The following is a 19,952-nucleotide window of genomic DNA, read 5'->3' on the forward strand; positions in this document are numbered from 1 at the left end:
TATTGGTCGTTGTAAAAGAATATTAACTTCACACGGCACTTTGTGTGCAATCAGATACAATACAGTAATTGTTGCAATATTGAACGAACTAAAATATGAAAATGATACAGCGTTTTTGACTTTTATTTTATTTAGGAAATGTTGTCTGCGCTACGAAGTTTTGTGTACCAATAAATTCACCCACGCATATTTTCGCGCGCTTTTTGTTTTAGACAAACACTGGACACGAAAATATCATGGGCTTATACATGTATTTGTTTGTGTTACCCTTTTCCCGATTGGACACCTATTTCATCAAATCTTTAATTAGAAACATATGCCGAAATTCCTTTGATATTTTAGAAAAATGTTGGATGTCTGTGTTATTAAATGAGTTTTCTTGAGCACTTTTCTCGTCAGTATTAATCAAAATTTGCATTTGAAAATGGAATATACGGGATAAGCGGGTAATGGATAGAGACGGAAAAAATCGCATGTATGTGGTAATTGAGAATGACAGTCATAAACGCATGTATCGGGGAAACGATTCAAACGATAGACTTGGGATTATACGCATCTATCAGGGAAAGGGTTAAGAAACAGTTAATAAAGATAATTTGGACATTTGGATAATTTGGACAGATAATGCAAAACCTTGTATTATGTAGTGAATTGTTTCGCAACGTAGTAACGCTCCATGTAATAAATTTTATTATGCGAAACTCCATTTCTATCCCGAGGTACATGTACATTGTAAATTATAATTAATACGATTGTCCGCCGAATGACTCGACATCATCAACAAATTCCTCGGCATCATGCCGAGGCGTGTCGCGGAGACGAGATGCGGAGTGCCTCGGCGGACAGACGCGGCTACTCGGCGACCAGATAGTCGATTCCGAGTCGACTCCGCGAACACAAGATGGCGTCTGACTCCGCGGATCGCGGAATATGTTTGTTTTGCGTGAGCTGTACTGTAAGCACACTCAGACTATAACGTTACTTATAAAGTTTATTTTTATATAATGCTATTATTTCAGAAAGCAGCTCACTACCCCATTTGTTAACCAAGATTCGTTTCATTCATCTGGTTAGAGTTATATGAATAATTACTACAAAAGTCAACTTTGTCAATAACATTTTTATTACAATTTTTAAATATGTTACAAAACGTTAACACAATTTGATATTTTATTGTTGAACCATACAATATATCAAAGGAACAATACAAAAAGATAAATGGAATTTATATGCCAAATGGCGGAATATAATTTACACCAGACTAGCACTAGAGTAAATAACACCTCAGCTATAGACTAGCACTACAACTGAGGCATGTCTCTGAGGCATGTCGCGGAGGCGACCGGAAGTACTGCCCTAAAGGTAACCCCCAACCCAGTTGCACTATTAATTTAGCTTCTCGTTTATACAATCACCGCCACCAGATAATGCACCGTATTCTATGCTATTTTGCAAGAGCTCCGAAACGTGCTCACATTTATTTATGCAATTCCTATTTCAACGAACACCTGACGTGGTTGACCGCGAAAGCGACTGACCTCTAGACCTTGAACGTTTGGCTGGCGATATATATTTGACAGACCAGAATGCCCCCTATTGCCCGGAGAACATGACGTGAAGGGGTGACTGCCACCGCAGTTGACACACACGTGTTCAAATTTACAACTATGACCAAATCGACATGAACTTTTGAGAAAATCCCGACAAAAGTACCGTCCCGTTTTCATTTGTGCGACACCCGTTTCTCTGAATGACATGCATCTTAGCCACAAATCCTGATTGTGCGCCGACCATGAAGAAGGAATGACCGCCTGTCTAGACCGAAACTGATGGTCATATTCCCTCCAAGACATTCCTCCCTGCCGTGCTGCACACTCTATTATTGTAAAGAAATAGTGTAACATTTCGTGAAGCCTCTGAGGTTGAGCAGATAAATATATATCCATGAAAATTATAAATGCATCTGACCAACGTTCGATTGAACTAATAACATCTATGCACTCCTTTGGACGGCTTTCTAACGACCCATTATTCAAAACGAAAACAGATCCCCCGTTTGTGTAGTCCGCTAGCTCAACTGGTCCCTTAAGCAATAATGCAAGATTTATGTATTCTCCACGACAAATACGCTGTTTAAGCGACGCAGGCACGTGGATTGAAACCTCATCATAAGCTTGTCAAGGCAATATAGAAATGCTCTGAAAGTTATTCATTCGAGACAGACATAAATTATCGTTTGCATTGTACGTCGCCTCGTGCTCAACCACGTTGTGACCACGTGGTTGACCATCGGCTGTGCTAAAAATGGAGCAAAAATCAATTATCTCACCATTTCCGGCGCTCTTGTCTGCGCGTAGACGCTTTGCAGGTGGCGCTGCTGCGGGTGCCGCCTCTGGTTCTGGCCCAGGAACCGGGGTTGGTGCCTGATCTCGTACTGGCGCCGTTTCCGCCGCAGCCCTTCTACGCCGTCTGGCCATTGGTTCCACCGCCGCTGCCGGATTGACCGCCGCTCGCATCTCCCGTTCCCCTGTTCGTTCCCGTCCCGCTATGGCCTTTCTTGTCCGTCTCCGCACGCCTTTGCCTCTACCCGAAATTGTAGATATATGAATGTGTATACACAAGTTGTTTCAGCGACAGCTATTTCGAAAAAAATGAGAAGGCGTGGTGCTCTGGTTTATATACCTATGAGTGACGTAAGAAAGTCACTGAGTGACGTCGGAAGGTCACTATTAATCGATTTCGTCATGGATTATTATCATCTGCTAGAATCTTATAAAAGCACGAGATTTAAACCTTTCTTTACCGAAGACATATATTCGCTACTTCAAATAAATGAAATTAATTTTTTATATAAATTAATTTTTATTACTAGAATAAATATATGCTGGATTGAAACAACACCTTCTAGACAATGTATGGTATTCACTTTTGCAAAATACGTCTTGGAAAAGCCAACAGCCATGATAAACAACAGGTACGGCATATTACCATTTGTTTTTAACAAAACAAGTTGCTAGTTCATAAGTATTTAAAACAGTTTAATTATTTGAAATTTTAACTAGAAAAGACCGAAGGCCATAACAGAGCCAAAATTTGTCGCACTTAATTTCCTAAATAATCATCTACACCTGAAAGTCAGTCAGCTACGAAAGTTTGAGCACTCTCCGCTAGGCAGTCAGGGGAGTGGACACACACTGTTGGGACTCTATTTTCCATTTTTGAACAAGATGTGTTTGTGAAACACAATGTCCCCCTATATATGACCTTGACCTTGTGAAGGATGACCTTGACCTTGTGAAGGATGACCTTGACCTTTCACCACTCAAAATGTGCAGCTCCATGAGATTCACATGCATGCCAAATATCAAGTTGCTATCTTCAATATTGCAAAAGTATTCATAAAATAAGCGATTTGGGCCACATATATTTGACCTCTGACCTTGAAGGATGACCTTGACCTTGACCTTTCAACACTCAAAATGTGCAGCTCTATAAGATACACATGCATGCCAAATATCAAGTTGCTATGATCAATATTGCAAAAGTATTCATAAAATAAGCGATTTGGGCCACATATATTTGACCTCTGACCTTGAAGGATGACCTTGACCTTTCACCGCTCAAAATGTGCAGCTCCATAAGATACACATGCATGCCAAATATCAAGTTGCTATCTTCAATATTGCAAAAGTATTCATAAAATGAGCGATTTTGGCCACATATATTTGACCTCTGACCTTGAAGGATTACCTTGACCTTGACCTTTCACCACTCAAAATGTGCAGCTTCATAAGATACACATGCATGCCAAATATGAAGTTGCTATCTTCAATATAGCAAAAGTTATTGCAAAATGTTAAAGTTGGCGCAAACAGACCAACAGACCAACAGACAGACCAACAGACAGACAGACAGGGCAAAAACAATATGTCCCCCACTACTATAGTGGGGGACATAAAAATAAACAAGAGTCATAATTCTGCAAAGCACGACCCAGCAGATCTGCCGTTTTTACGATCAATTACACATTAAGTATGTTCAATAGTGAAGGTTTGAGCTAGACCTACCCAGTAGATATATTGAAGTTGAAAACACAGACTTTGGGGCGAGTTGACCGACGTGTAATACCGTCCCTTCAGTGTTGGCAAAAACAACAGTCGATTATAAGAATAAATATTATGAATTATTACCTATAATAACTGTAAATATGTCATTTTGCATTAAATTTAATTGAATAACAACCAAAAGTTGTTTAATGACCAAACAATCGCAGAAAAGTCGTCAATGTCACCTTAACCTGAGATCTCCTGATGAAAATATCATAAAGGGTCGTCTTTCGTGCAAGTCCATTAACCAGCATATTATTGCGTATGCTGATATTAGTTTTCTAGATATTGAGCCAAACCCAATCGATTATACAAGCCCTAGTGACCTTGCATGATCGTAGGTGAAAGCATTCACAAGATACAATGAAAGAATAATTTTCTTGATACAAGCTTATTTGCCCTTCACCTTTGGCCTGTTGACTTCAAAATTAAAATGCGCTTTCCGTTCCTCCCATCTATATATACCAATGTGCATGTTCGCAGGTCAAACAATTCTCAAATTTAGAAACCGTTACGAATGTTCTGTTAAAAGACACAATGACGTTGAGCTTTTATCATTCCCATTGCCGTCTAAACATCACAAAACGAAGGCAAGTTGGCTCAATATCGTTCTTAATTCGTGTTATCAGCAAGTGAACACATACAAGAGGTTGTTTGTATCCACGTGAACATGGCTTGATTGATTAAGGTTGCATAAAGCAGCGTATTCGATCAGGTCATTTCCGTTTTAATCTTTATTGATTCCGCCGGCGAAGTTTCTTAACGTAAAATGAATGTTTTCTGAAAATTGAATGAGCAACTTATAACAAGAATATGATAATAACTGGACAGTAATAAAAGAGAACATCTTCCTCGTGGATTTCTGCCGTTGTCAATGCATGACTTTAAGAAAGGTTAAACTGTTGATGATGACCAACCTGGGTCAGGTGTCAAACGATGCCCTAGAGGTTAATCAAATAGGTTCTCAGCTGAGTGAACTATTAAATTTCTCGGATGAAGAGTGCCCCAAATGAACAACTCCACATTTCATCGAAAACGGCATGTGAATGAATATTTAGATGGGTTTGTACAATTAGGTCCGAAGAAATTAAAAATACCTACAATGTCCAGTTTTAAAATTTCACATGGGAACTTTCCAAATTGTAAGTTTTTTTATTGCGCTAATTTTCCTAATTGGACTGAAACAGATACTTTTCTCAATTAGATTTAAAAATCGCTGGACCGGATGACGTCAACAAGAGTGCCAAACTGTCCCAAATACGTTGAAGGTTTTGGACAACTTGATAACTTAACCTTAGAACAGTTGAAAACTACTTCAATTAGAGAGCGGACACCATGCTAAATGCTTGAAATGCACTAAGTGACCTATTGAAATAGTCTTTCACCCGGCATGACCCATATTTAAACTTGAACTAGATATCATCTAGCCACAACTGTTGACCAAACTTGGTGAAGATTGGACGAAACCTACTTCAATTAGAGAGCGGCCAATATTTAAAATTGATCTAGATATCATTTTGACTCAACTTCTGACCAAATTTGGCGAAAATCCGATGAAAACTACTTCAATTAGAGAGTAGACACCATGTTAAATGCTTGAAATGCACTAAGTGACCTAGTGAAATAGTCTTTGACCCGGCATGACCGATATTTGAATTTGAACTAGATATCATCTAGACACAACTTTTGACCAAATTTGGTGAAGATCGGATTAAACCTACTTCAATTAGAGAGCGGGCATCATGCTAAATCCTTGAAATGCACTAAATGACCCCATTACCTATTTTTTGACCCGGCATGACCCATATTTGAACTTGTCCTAGATATCATCTAGACACAACTTCTGACCAAAATTGGTGAAAATCGAATGAAAACAACTTCAATTAGAGAGCGGACACCATGCTTTTTGCTCGAAATATACTAAGTGACCTCGTGACCTAGTCTTTAACCCGGCATGGCCCATATTTAAAATTTATCTAGATATCATTTTGACTCAACTTCTGACCAACTTTGGTGAAGATCGGATGAAAACTACTTCAATTAGAGAGCGGACATCAATGCTTTTTGCTTGAAATGCACTAAGTGACCTAGTGAAATAGTCTTTGACCCGGCATGACCCATATTTGAACTTGACCTAGATATCCTCTAGACACAACTTTTGACCAAATTTGGTAAAGATCGGATGAAACCTACTTCAATTAGAGAGCGGGCACCATGCTTAATCCTTGAAATGCACTAAGTGACCCCATTACCTATTTTGTGACCCGGCATGGCCTATATTTGAACTTGTCCTAGATATCATCTAGACACAACTTCTGACCAAAATTGGTGAAAATCGAATGAAAATTACTGCAATTAGAGAGCGGACACCATGCTTTTTGCTTGAAATGCACTGAGTGACCTCGTGACCTAGTTTTTCACCAAGCATGACCCATATTTGAACTTGACCTAGATATCTTTTAGATATCTTTTAGACACAACTTCTGACCAAATTTGGTGAAGATCGAATTAAAACTACTGCGAACACCATGCTAAATGCACTAAAAGACCACGTGACCTAGTTTTTTACCCGGCATGACCCATTTTCGAACGTGACCTAGATATTGTCTAGATATTGTCTAGATACAACTTCTGACCAAGGTTGGTGAAGATCGGATGAAAACTTTTTTAATTAGACAGCGGACACTTCTGTGGACGCCGCCCTCCCGCCCGCCAAGGGTGATCTTATAATACGTCCCGTTTCGAACGGGTGTGTTCATAAAATCAAATCAATTATATCATTCCGATTCTCTGTCGCAATATTATTTGAATCCTGAATTCGAAAGTAAGAACATAATTATTTTTCCGTAATGTTTATATATATACTAACTGTTAACTGTGGTTTATCTTGGAAAACCTACTAATATATGGGTAGAAACAATGACGACAAAAAAAAAATTCATTTCACACGCTATATATATCGTTATTGTTTTAGCGTTGTTCATACCCATATTAGATAAAGTTTTTGCCAATGTTATTGAGATCCGGATAACATCATGTATACCCATTATGTCTTATTGGAAAACGAAAGTAGGAATAAAAACAACTATTTTGATTATATTCATTCCTTAAAATGTAGATAATAGTTTAAAAACAAATAAGAACATGTTCTTCCTTGCTATAATTGTTTAGCCTTGTACCTGTTGGTACTTGTCACAAGCCAGTTGATAGTTGCTCATTATATTGCTAGGCGGGTCCATACAATAACCGAAAAGCACCGAAAAGCACCGAATAGCACCGAAAAGCACCGAAAAGCACTCAATTTCTCTCTATATATATGCAATATATCGTTTTTAGTGTGTGTTAACGAGTTTAATTGGTAATAAATGGTTATATGATTGTATGTTTATACTACATTGTGCCCAAAATGGTAAATATCGGCAATTACCGACCGAAAAGTACTTCATGTGAAGACTGAAAAGCACTCAATTTCTCGCTATATATATGAATATTTGCGTTTCTATTATGTGTAAACGAATTAAATTAGTTATAAATGGTTATATTTCATGCATAGTTATACTACCTTGGGTTTATTATGAGGTATTAATGCCCAAAATTGGATTAATATCGGCAATATACCGACCGAAAAGCACTTCATGTGAAGACCGAAAAGCACTCAAGTTCTTGCTATATATATAATATTTGCGTTCCTATTGTGTGTAAACGGTTTAAATTAGTTATAAATGGTTATATTTCATGCATATTTATACTACCTTGTGTTTATTATGAGGTATTAATGCCCAAAATTGGATTAATATCGGCAATATACCGACCGAAAAGCACTTCATGTGAAGACCGAAAAGCACTCAATTTCTCGCTATATATAATATTTGCGTTCCTATTGTGTGTAAACGGTTTAAATTAGTTATAAATGGTTATATTTCATGCATATTTATACTACCTTGTGTTTACAATGAGGTATTAATGCCCAAAATTGGATAAATATCGGCAATATACCGACCGAAAAGCACTTCATGTGAAGATCGAAAAGCACCCAATTTCTCGCTATATATATGAATATTTGCGTTTCTATTGTGTGTAAACGGATTAAATTAGTTATAAATGGTTATATTTCATGCATATTTATACTACCTTGTGTTTATTATGAGGTATTAATGTCCAATATTGGATTAATATCGGCAATATACCGACCGAAAAGCACTTCATGTGAAGACCGAAAAGCACTCAACTTCTCGCTATATATATATATAATATTTGCGTTCCTATTGTGTGTAAACGGTTTAAATTAGTTATAAATGGTTATATTTCATGCATATTTATACTACCTTGTGTTTATAATGAGGTATTAATGTCCAAAATTGGATAAATATCGGCAATATACCGACCGAAAAGCACTAAATGTGAAGACCGAAAAGCACTCCCGCGACAGCAGAGAATCACCGAAAAGCACTCAAGTTCTCTATATATACATGAAAGTTAACTATAAGGGCCGATTTTAATGGATTGAAAAGATGTACATATTTATTTAGTCAATAATGACTTCATTAAATAAAAAGTTTAAATATAAAGCTCATTACTATTTTTGGTGGCCACCGAAAAGCACTCCCGCGACAGCACAGAATCACCGAAAAGCACTCAATTTCTCTATATATAAACGATACTAAGCTGTAAGTGCCGTTTATAATGGATTGAAAAGATGTACATATTTATTTAGTCAATAATGACATCGTTAAATATTGATTTAAGTTTAAAGATAAAGCACAAGCACTCAATTTCTCTCTATATTTAATATAATCAATGATGACTTCGTTAAATATTTATTTAAGTTTAAAAATAAAGCACTATATATATATGAGGCGCGTTCTGAGAAAAGTGGGCTTAATGCATGTGCGTAAAGTGTCGTCACTGATTAGCCTGTGCAGTCCGCACTGCTAATCAGGGACGACACTTTTCGCCCAAACGTGATTTTCGGTGAGGAGTGACTTCCTTGAAACTAAAAATACTATAAAAGCGGAAAGTGTCGTCCCTGATTAGCCTGTGCGGACTGCGTCATTTGAATTTATGTCAGCTAATAATTATGTAGATGTCTGGTTTCGATTTTGTGAGGGCTATACTGTAGCCTGATGATCACAATGTGATATCGTAATTCTCACAGAAATCTATTCCAGAAATTTGGTAGTCAGAAAATGAGTCATACATTGTTTTGAATTTTATTTTCGGCATGATCACTACGTGAAAAGAGGGTGTCCCGAAGAGTTGACTAAATTTCTACAGCTAACATTAAATCAAGCGCGTAAACTTCTCAAAAAACGATATTCCCGTATTTCCGTTCACATTTTAAAAATGTTTGTATTAATGGGTTACTAACGCTCGATTGGTCATTGTCGGCTCGGGTACTACCTACATGTACCCGGTCGATATTAGACTCCATCCCAGTTGTATTCCCGCCCAAAATCCGATGTCGTAAAACGCGCTAACGATTATCTTAAACAAACTTCTGTTAAGAAAAACTGTATCAACATGATTTTTGAGTATGAGTTACTTAAGAGTACCCGGGGTACATGTAAGTTTTACCCGAGCCGACAATGACCAAATCGAGCGTTACTAACAGTAAAATACCCAACAGCGGTATAATGTTATAGATTTATTTTGGCATTAACATTAATTCAAAACATTTTTAGTTCATAATGTTATTCACGTTAAATAAATACATCAGTTCTTCTTTTCATTTGCATCAAATTAAAGGTTAAAGTCCGATTGTTTTTAAAAAACTGCTATTTTATGAATATATCAAGCATGTACACTTAACAATAATGATGTTTTAAAATTTTGTGGAGTGCGCGTGCCATTGAACGTTGAGTTAAGCAAGGTTGCGAATTAAATTACACATAATTAAAAACTTATTTATTGTAGGATACCGATTACACGGAGCTTGATTACGCTGCGAACTAGAACTCTGCCGCAATGTATCACCAATGAAAGATGTAACATTAATTCAAGCACGTATACTTAACAAAAAAAAAGATATTTCTTTATTTCCGTTATCAGTTTAAAAATGATGGTATTAAGGTGTTACTAAACAGTAAAATACCCAACAGCGATCGGGATTAATGCACTTGACCGCTAGATGAATAATTTTATACAACTATTCTGGGCAAATTTATATTTTCAAAACATTTTTAGTTGGTGTTGTTATTCACTTTCAATAAATACATCAGTTCTTTTTATCAACCAAATTCCTGTTGTGTGCTACTGTTTCTTATCAGAATTATATATATTACAATACACCATCAGCGGCCGAGCGCAGAATTGGCCGCTTTAAAAAAATGTGGAATGCATCATATTGAATGTCAAATTCCGAGTGAATTAGAAAAAACTGTTATTTTATATAAATAAATCAAGCACGTACACTTTAAAAAAAAGATATTTCTTTATTTAATGTAGAATTTTGCAAAATTAACGAGATTTATATATAACAATGTTATTTAACTTCTTTCTGGTTGAGTAAAAAAACAACACAAAACAACATGTATAAGATATAATATTTGTATAAAAAAGAAAAAAATAATGATGCACATGATATTTTATAATTTTGTTAAGTGCGCGTGCCATTGAACGTTGAGTTACGGGGGAGATGCGTATTAAATTACACATAATTAAAAGCTGATACTATTCTGTCAGCTTGATTTATAAATCATATTCCATCACGCCAATATATCCATTGTTTCATGAAATTGTAACGCCATCAGACCCGAATGAATACACCATTTATTCCAAGCAGGTAAATAACAAATACTATAATAAAACAGGGGAAGTCTACACTGTGTATTAGCAACCTGCTGTGATGATCTTATCAGTTCAATACACAGGAACTTGGCTACTGTACTGGAATTGGATTTACAGCCAAAATAACTGTTTTCATTTCAGTTTACACTGTGTATTAGCAACCTGCTGTGGTGATCTTATGTTATCATCTCAATACACAGGAACATGGCTACTGTACTGGAAATATCGGATTTACAGCCAAAATAACTTTCATTTATTGCTGAAGTGGTGTGCACTCACAATTGATCCACCTCACCGTTGCACTTTTTTTATTTCACTAATTAATTTACTGAGTCGGCGCTAATAAAGTGTGAAGGTGGAAATTAAGAAATAAGATCTATTTTCGCATGACACTGAATACACATGATTCATGGATAAAATATCAATAAGACACATTTGAATATTTCATTTCTCCAAAAAAAAATTAGCACGTAGTCACATATATATAAGATAGATTAAAGACCAGAAAACAATGTAAGTAAGACACATTTGCATCTTTCATATCTTAAAAAAACAACATGTGAATCTAAAGCAATACATTTATTACTGGCACTAGCTATTCTAAAAGTCGACGGACAACATAAGTTCAAAGAAGGAACCACAATTAAATAAAATCAATTTTCGAATGATACTGATTGTATAGCAAGTAGTCACATATTAATTCTAGCTTGTATTAGAGTAAATAATTTTGTTAATTAAGTTCAAATTAATCTGTTCTTTAGAGATTAAAAGGGTTTAAAGACGGCGCTAATAAAGTGTGAATGTGCCCGTGCCTTTGAACGTTGAGTTAAGCGAGAGGTGCGAATGCAATTACACATAATTAAAAACAGATACTATTGTGCCAGCACGTTGAGTGAATACTGCATAAGCGAGAGGTGTGAATTAAATCTTACAAACTGATATTATTATGTCAGCTTGAATTGTGCTGACATCTTTAACTCAACAGTATCAACTAATATAAATAAGAACAGCACAATCTAACTGGCAGAAGTAGCGGATCCGTGGTCTAGTGGTAACACACTGGCTTCACAATCCAGAGATCGCTGGTTCGATCCCCCGCTGCACCTAACTTACTAACTCGTCTTTCGCATGAGACGTTAAACCGAGGTGCAGTGTACTAGGTGCTATACACCGGGCACTAAAAGACCCAGGGTCACCTCTGGAACGGGGTGTCTCCTGTATCTTGCACTATCCCCCGTAACCAACTAACACGTCTTTCTGGGGGCGATGGCCATATGGGAGACAATCCCGGTGCACTCGATAAAAAAACAAAAACAAAATAACTGGCAGAATATTTTTCTACAATGGCTAAAGTAGTATTGTTCGGCGATAGTTACATCAAACGTCTATGTTTCTTTTGCGACGAGAGAAAAGGACTACACATGCCTTATAATGTAAAATGGTACAGCCAAGGCGGGTTGAGAACGGACAGAATGAACACAGATCTGTACGGCAAGATGTTAAAGGAAAAAGGGGACATCGTCATCGTAGCTGTTGGCGGTAATGACATTACCCCTACATCACAACCCAAAGAGATTGTGAGAAGAATCACCGAAATCGTTAATGACATATCACGAAATGGATGTGAGCACGTGTACATCACAGAAATACTGACACGTGGAAATTTCTCAAAATGTCCGGGCTTGCAGAAAATAGTCTTCGACAGACAGAGAATCAAAATAAACAAGTGCCTAGCCAAAACATTTAAGAACAATTTACTAAAATTTCCTGAACGAATCTGCACTAAAACTAAGATTAGATTCACATCGTACATCGAATAATTAATTGAGCACATGTAATTCAACAAAACTGTACATTAATTCACACGAGCCGCACTGTTCGGACATGAATGAAAGGCGCCGATCATAACACAAATTCTCGTAATATATCAGGAATATAATTAATTGAAGGTGCGAAAATCTATTTCCAAACTGCTTTGTGCTGATTAAAGAAGCGTACCGGCATTTCGTTCACAAGTTGTTAATGATGACTTCAGACCTTAAAATTAAGTTTTAATATGAACAGACGTAGACATAAATAAATATGTACATCTTTTCAATCCATTTAAATCGGCCCTTACAGTTAACTTTTATGTAAATATAGAGAACTTCGGTGATTCTCTGCTGTCGCGGGAGTGCTTTTGGGTCGGTATATTGCCGATATTTATCCAATTTTGGGCATTAATACCTCATAATAAACACAAGGTAGTATAAATATGCATGAAATATGACCATTTATAACTAATTTAAACCGTTTGCACAAAATAGGAACGCAAATATTATATATATATAGCGAGAAATTGAGTGCTTTTCGGTCTTCACATGAAGTGCTTTTCGGTCGGTATATTGCCGATATTTATCCAATTTTGGGCATTAATACCTCATAATGAACACCAGGTAGTATAAATATGCATGAAATATAACCAATTTATAACTAATTTAAACCGTTTACACACAATAGAAACGCAAATATTATATAGATAGCGAGAAATTGAGTGCTTTTCGGTCTTCACATGAAGTGCTTTTCGGTCGGTATATTGCCGATATTTATCCAATTTTGGGCATTACTACCTCATTATAAACACAAGGTATTATAACTATGCATAAAATATGACCCTTTATAACTAATTTAAACCGTTTACACAAAATAGAAACGCAAATATTATATAGATAGCGAGAAATTGAGTGCTTTTCGGTCTTCACATGAAGTGCTTTTCGGTCGGTATATTGCCGATATTTATCCAATTTTGGGCATTAATACCTCATAATGAACACAAGGTAGTATAAATATGCATGAAATATAACCATTTATAACTAATTTAAACCGTTTACACACAATAGAAACGCAAATATTATATAGATAGCGAGAAATTGAGTGCTTTTCGGTCTTCACATGAAGTGCTTTTCGGTCGGTATATTGCCGATATTTATCCAATTTTGGGCATTAATACCTCATTATAAACACAAGGTAGTATAAATATGCATAAAATATAACCATTTATAACTAATTTAATCCGTTTACACACAATAGAAACGCAAATATTCATATATATAGCGAGAAATTGAGTGCTTTTCAGTCTTCACATGAAGTGCTTTTCGGTCGGTATATTGCCGATATTTACCATTTTGGACACAAAGTAGTATAAACATACAATCATATAACCATTTATTACTAATTAAACTCGTTAACACACACTAAAAACGATATATTGCATATATATAGAGAGAAATTGAGTGCTTTTCGGTGCTTTTCGGTGCTATTCGGTGCTTTTCGGTGCTTTTCGGTTATTGTATGGACCGTTGCTAGGCCGTTACCCCACCCATTCCGTTATACAAAGCGTAACGTAAACAAACGCTCGTTATTAAATTAAAATGCTTATTATTAAAATAACTTGTTATTCACAATATGCATAAACATCATATTTATGTATTTCAACCGATGTCTATTGTTTAACTTACGTTTTTGTCATTGTATTTGTATAATATTGTTGTTAACGCTTGCATCTCAATCATTCATTAAATCCGCCATTTCATTTGTAGATATTTTTACTTTAACGGTCGTCACGTGTCATGACGTCACCGCCAAAAAATGTATAAATAGCGGTTTCAAAAATAAACAAGTTTCAGTTTGGAATATTGATTTGAAAAGTTAACATCTGGTCAAGATAAATTATTTAACGAAAAAACATAATACTATAAACTAACTACAGAATAAGATGCAGGTGCGGATATTTTATTATTGTTTGTATACGATATTTTGATATATGATTGCATATGATATTTTATGAAAATATGCTTTTGTTGTAATATAATTGATAAGGAAACTGAAAATGAAAGTAAAAGTACATAAACTTTTTTAACCTTTGTTTTCTGTGTTATACGGCATAACAATATTATCGTATGAAATTACATTTTTGGATTATGGTCTGTAAAATAATGTTATTTTCCATTGAAAAATGACTTACTTCTATAGTCAAGTAGTATTTACCGGATAGCTAAGGACTCTGAGTCTCATGTCAACGTATAAACCACGCATTTACCTGATAAACTTTTATACCACGAAAGACAAATGTCTTGCCTCTTGAAACGTGTAAGCGGTTTTGAATTTCAACCACATATTTATGTTTATCGTGCGAATGTTGTTCGTTATGGGAGAAACGGTGTGAAGTGTGAGGGGTTGTCTCAAGCCGTCTTCAAATAGGTCATAGCGCAGTAAATCTTACCCAGTGAAAACATAGCGGTATTAAATAAATTATATTTCATAGTAATCAACATTGTTTATATTAAAGTAAAGTAAATGTACTGGTAAATGTATATCACATCGTAATCAATATGTATTATCCTGAATCGTTTTAGGTGTAATGGGAAAGTTATACAATAAATACATTTTATACAAGAATACGATTTGGGATAGCATCGAGGTTTAATACAGAAAACTTTTTGACAAACTATAAGGAATCACCGAGATTCATTCATTAGGTTCATATTTAAACACATCGTATATCAAACAACAAAAGAATGTTGAAGAATGTGACAAGGGTAGAAAAAAACACATGTTCACGGATGCACATTTATTTATTAATACATTATTTTATCAAATACACCATGGCGTAAATAAGTATTTACTCAAACAAACGGGTGACAACACATTTAGCAAGAGTCTCATAAACTAAATACAATTAATGAATTCAAAGGACGGTACGCAATCAAACGGTGCGTTTTTATATTGTGGAATAATAGGTATGGAAGCACATTAAAAGTATCATTTGAAACTCATGAAACATTTTAGCTTAGCATGTATGCCCTATATCATATGTTACTGTGGCAATTATTTTGTCTTCAATAGTTTTGCATTGGATACAGCTTAGCCATTACTATATTTTGCATTTCCCATCTTGCTCTTAGAAATATATGTGAAATAATTGTGCAATTAGTTACTGTAAGAAATTAATATAATATAATGACTATAAATACTAGATAAGAATTAAATGACTCAATATATTGACCATGATTCCACATGCCAATTCTTTTGAATTGCATATCTGACTTTGAGAACATCGTTGGGAAATATAAAACAACATCACGCAGCCATTAATTATAAAAAATAAAAATAAAATCCTATAAATCATCAAACAATAATTTTAAGGTCCCAATTAAATCTAACATATTTTCAGTATGAACTATCTTCCACTAATTATTTTAAAACTAGTGTTCAATATCACATAACAATTATACATGAAGAAAGTCTCGAATAGGTTTTAGTTAAGTAAGAGTAATCGTATACGTGCGTGTGTTTAAAATAAGCATGTAGGCACCACACCTCATTCTTAAATCAATATACACTATATAAGACAAATTTACATCTCGCTACGTACCTGTCAATCATACTTTTATCTAAATATCGACCAATCAGCGATCGATAAATATGGGAGCCTGATTATATCGATTTATTTCTGAAAAAGCTGAGTGTCGAGGTTCCCATAATTTTCAACGATTGTGTTTTTTTCCTCTAAAAACGTAAATAAAAAATAGAATAACGAAGTCAATTCGGTTAATGTAACTCAGACAACCGGTATCCATAACAAAACAATGATTTCCAGGCAATGGATGCATACTATTTCTAAAGCCGAAACGTTATATAAGTTATTAACTAATAACAAACATATATATAATTATCAAGTAGGACCCAGTTGTTCGAAACCTAGGTAAATTTTAACCCTGGGATAAATGTCGGATAAATTTAACCCAGGGTTATTTTATTTTTTTTTGGGGGGGGGGGGGGTAAGTGTTGTTGCATCATTTTGGTTAAATTTATCCAGCGTTTTGTCTGGATAAATTTAACCCTGGTCTAAAGGTTGGTTAAAATTTATCCATGTAAACAAACAAAATTGCCGAATTTTATATGTATCGGAATGCACGCAAGAATCGACAACATTCTTTCAATGTTGATTTGAATGATGAAGAAATGCGCAGTCGTTATAGATTTTCAAATGAAAATATTGATAGAATTTGTGACTTAATAGGCGGAAACATCGAAAGATCGACACAGCGTTCAAACGCACTTTCTGTCAAACTACAGGTTTTAATTACATTACCTACCTGGCGACCGGAAATTTTACGATAAAGGTACTGTTTCCAGAGTGGTAAAGTCCGTTGTCAGCCAGTTGTGTTCCCTCAAAAACCGGTTTATCACATTTCCAACGACAGCTGAAGTTGTACGCAGGGAACAAAACGCATTTTACAATATGCATGGTTTTCCCTGCCTTATAGGGTGCATTCACGGCACACATGTCCGCATACTGTCTCCAGGCTCCTCTGCTGGGAGAGACTATGTTAACCGGAAAAACTTCCATAGCATCAATGTGCAAGTGACATGTGACAGCCGAGGTAAGAATCTGGGACAACTTTGTTCAACACATCTATAAATAGAATGTGAGGCCCGTCCACAAAGTCTGTGATTACTTTCCCTTATAACGTGACATCGTTGACACATGTTTTTTAAGTGGGCAATGCTATTCGATTTACACCGTTCATTTTTATAAAAATTCCTCTTGTTGCTGTATTTAATCTCCAACCCATGCAACGATCGACGTTTAAACTGATAAATGAATAAATTTAACAAATATACACAAATAGTTAGCACACATAAGAGCGATTTTCATTGACTTCAATATCTTCTATACTGTTTACATACCATGCTCGCTTTTACGTTTACAAATGCCAGTTTCGACAGTTTCGAAATAATTCGTTTTCTTTACACTCATGATCGCATGAAAGGTTTATGATACACGTTTTCATTCGCAATTTTTTTACAAATTACGACAAATGTAAAGTACAATACAATACAATACAACAAATACATAGTTGTTTGATTTATTTATAATCATATAAAAGATTGGATATAACGGATAAAAAATTAACGTTTTAAAACTATTATTTTATCTTTTCCCCAGAATATGCTGTCCTATTTATAGCTGCAGATGTTCAAATGATTGATTTTAAACGGCCGAGAAACACTAGCGCATGTGTTGGTTTCTGCTATATTTAAGGTCTTATCACCAGCATCAATGCAGCATGGCCGGGAGCTGCACACGATGCCCATGTCTTCAGAAGTTCAGCGATAGGAACGAACTTAGATCGGCATCACCGAAGTACGCGTGTAAACCCTTCATTTCACCCACTGTATACATAGAACTACGCTGACGTCTCTAGCTCGTAGCATGTGATTGTTAAAAAGCGATACTCGGTTTTGGGGACTGTTTCACCAATACATATATACCAATTTGCAGGTTTGGAAAATGGTGTTCTTCTTGGTGACAGTGGGTATCCCTGTCGCACGTTCCTGCTGACACCGTATCTAAACGCTACTAACGCTGCCCAAGAACGGTACAATGACAGTCACAGCAAGACACAATGCTGCATTGAGCGCCTCTTTGGTGTTAGAAGAGACGCTTTCATAGCCTTCACGCTGAGGTATGGGCGATTTGTAGTTTACTGTATGCTTACATATTTTATTCAATACACATAATGGTACTGACGTTGACAACACCGTGTCCAGGGGTGGACACAGGATTTCTGGTTAAGAGGGGGGTGGGGGGTGTGGGGCTGGACATTGAAAGATTTGTTGAAGGTCCACGATTTTAGTGATTTTGAAGGCTTTGACAACAACTTCTCGAGCATGTCACGCCCAATATACTGTCATCAAAGTACCTTTTTATTATGCCAAACAAGTGCATAGTTTATAGTTTTGGGGGTCCAGGGGTGCGAAGCCCCGCCCCCCCCCCCCCCCGGAAGCTTCACGACTTTAGTGATTTTGAAGGCTTAGACAAGTTTAAATGGATGATTTAGATCTTATGTAGTGTGAAACTTCAAATGAATTGACTTTACTTCGGCGATTTAAGGGGGGGGGCATACGCCGCGTCCGCCCCCCCTGGATCCGCCTATGGTGTCATTGGTACAAAGGCGACGGAACCGTAGCTGTTATTTTTTTTATTCCTGTATGCACCGGGATTATTATGACTCCGGCTAGCGTAGTAGTTTGTGTACGCGCTTCATACATTAACTATCCCAGTTCGGCCCCCCGTTTCTGGCGCAAATGAGTTTTGCTGGTGGTCATACATTTTTTATACGTAACATAGGTTGAAAGTGCTGATTTAATATTAAAATTATATCTTATATGTAGAGACGTTATCTCAGGCTCACATAAACTAACTATATACTCATAAGTTATATTTCCTTTATGTGCAGAATGTGTGATGATGTATTGCTTCAAGTTTTAGTGGAAAACCATATTTTCAAAATGTTCAAAACGTATACTAGTCAATCGCCATTATCAATCATATTTTTGTTACATTCATCCAGATAAGACTGAAGCCAGAGAAATGCAGCAATGTGATTATAGCGTGTGCTGTTCTTCACAATCTTGCCAAACTGTGGGGTGAGCCGGAAGTACTTCCCGAGGACGAATTGCGTTACGTGGAAACCCCGGCATACATCTGACACCAGGATGGTCGTGGTATACGAGACCATATCGCGAATAACTATTTTGCTCGCTGAAATGTGCACATGCATAGAAAGCAAACATGAGAAAAAGGAAAAACAAGGGACAAAATTGTCACAAAACCAGGTTTTCATTGTGAAAAAAAAATCTGATAAAGGGAGAAAACTCAAACTGAACTTTTGAAATGAATAAACAAAATTAACCCCCTTTGTAATTTTGTTTTTAAAAAAAATCTATTTTTAGTCGTGGCGACCTTGACATTGGAGATATTGACGTGATTCTTTCGTGCGACACACCGTCCCATGATGGTGAACAAATGTGCCAACTGATTTTAAAATCTCACAATAAATGACATAGTTATGGCCAGGAAAAGCTCATTTATGGCCATTTTTGACCTTTGAACTCAAAGTGTGACCTTAACCTTGGAGATATCGACGTAATTATTTCGCGTGACACACCGTCCAATGATGGTGAACAAATGTGCCAAATGATTTTAAAATCTGACAATGAACGACATGGTTA

At 36.1% G+C, this 19,952-nt stretch overlaps 2 protein-coding genes across 2 annotated transcripts in view; one reads left to right on the forward strand and one right to left on the reverse strand.

The window, feature by feature from the left end:
- Positions 1–14,455, reverse strand: part of LOC127835488 (uncharacterized) — a 36,907-nt gene extending 22,452 nt beyond the window's left edge. Inside the window, exons 1-2 of the mRNA XM_052361931.1 lie at positions 14,390–14,455; positions 2,330–2,583 (exon numbers count right to left, since the gene is read on the reverse strand). Coding sequence (XP_052217891.1) covers positions 2,330–2,583; positions 14,390–14,400 — 265 coding nt within the window. The 5' untranslated portion in view covers positions 14,401–14,455. The remainder of the gene's footprint in view (positions 1–2,329; positions 2,584–14,389) is intronic.
- A 2,720-nt stretch (positions 14,456–17,175) lies between these two features.
- LOC127835489 (putative nuclease HARBI1) lies at positions 17,176–19,429 on the forward strand. Its single transcript, XM_052361932.1, has 4 exons — positions 17,176–17,317; positions 17,980–18,081; positions 18,220–18,416; positions 19,292–19,429. Exons 1-4 carry the CDS (start codon positions 17,176–17,178, stop codon positions 19,427–19,429), a joined length of 579 nt encoding a protein of 192 aa, XP_052217892.1.
- The last annotated feature ends 523 nt before the right edge of the window (positions 19,430–19,952 follow it).

This window comes from Dreissena polymorpha, chromosome 6 (genome assembly GCF_020536995.1).
Source record: "Dreissena polymorpha isolate Duluth1 chromosome 6, UMN_Dpol_1.0, whole genome shotgun sequence".
NCBI lineage: Eukaryota > Metazoa > Mollusca > Bivalvia > Myida > Dreissenidae > Dreissena > Dreissena polymorpha.

Excerpts from the sequence above, each read along its gene's own strand:
- LOC127835489 (XM_052361932.1), top strand. The coding sequence starts at position 17,176 with ATGCATGGTTTTCCCTGCCTTATAGGGTGCATTCACGGCACACATGTC. Across the intron at positions 17,318-17,979 it reads AGTGACATGTGACAGCCGAG|GTCTTATCACCAGCATCAAT; the intron begins GTAAGAATCTGG and ends GCTATATTTAAG. Across the intron at positions 18,082-18,219 it reads CTTAGATCGGCATCACCGAA|GTTTGGAAAATGGTGTTCTT; the intron begins GTACGCGTGTAA and ends ACCAATTTGCAG.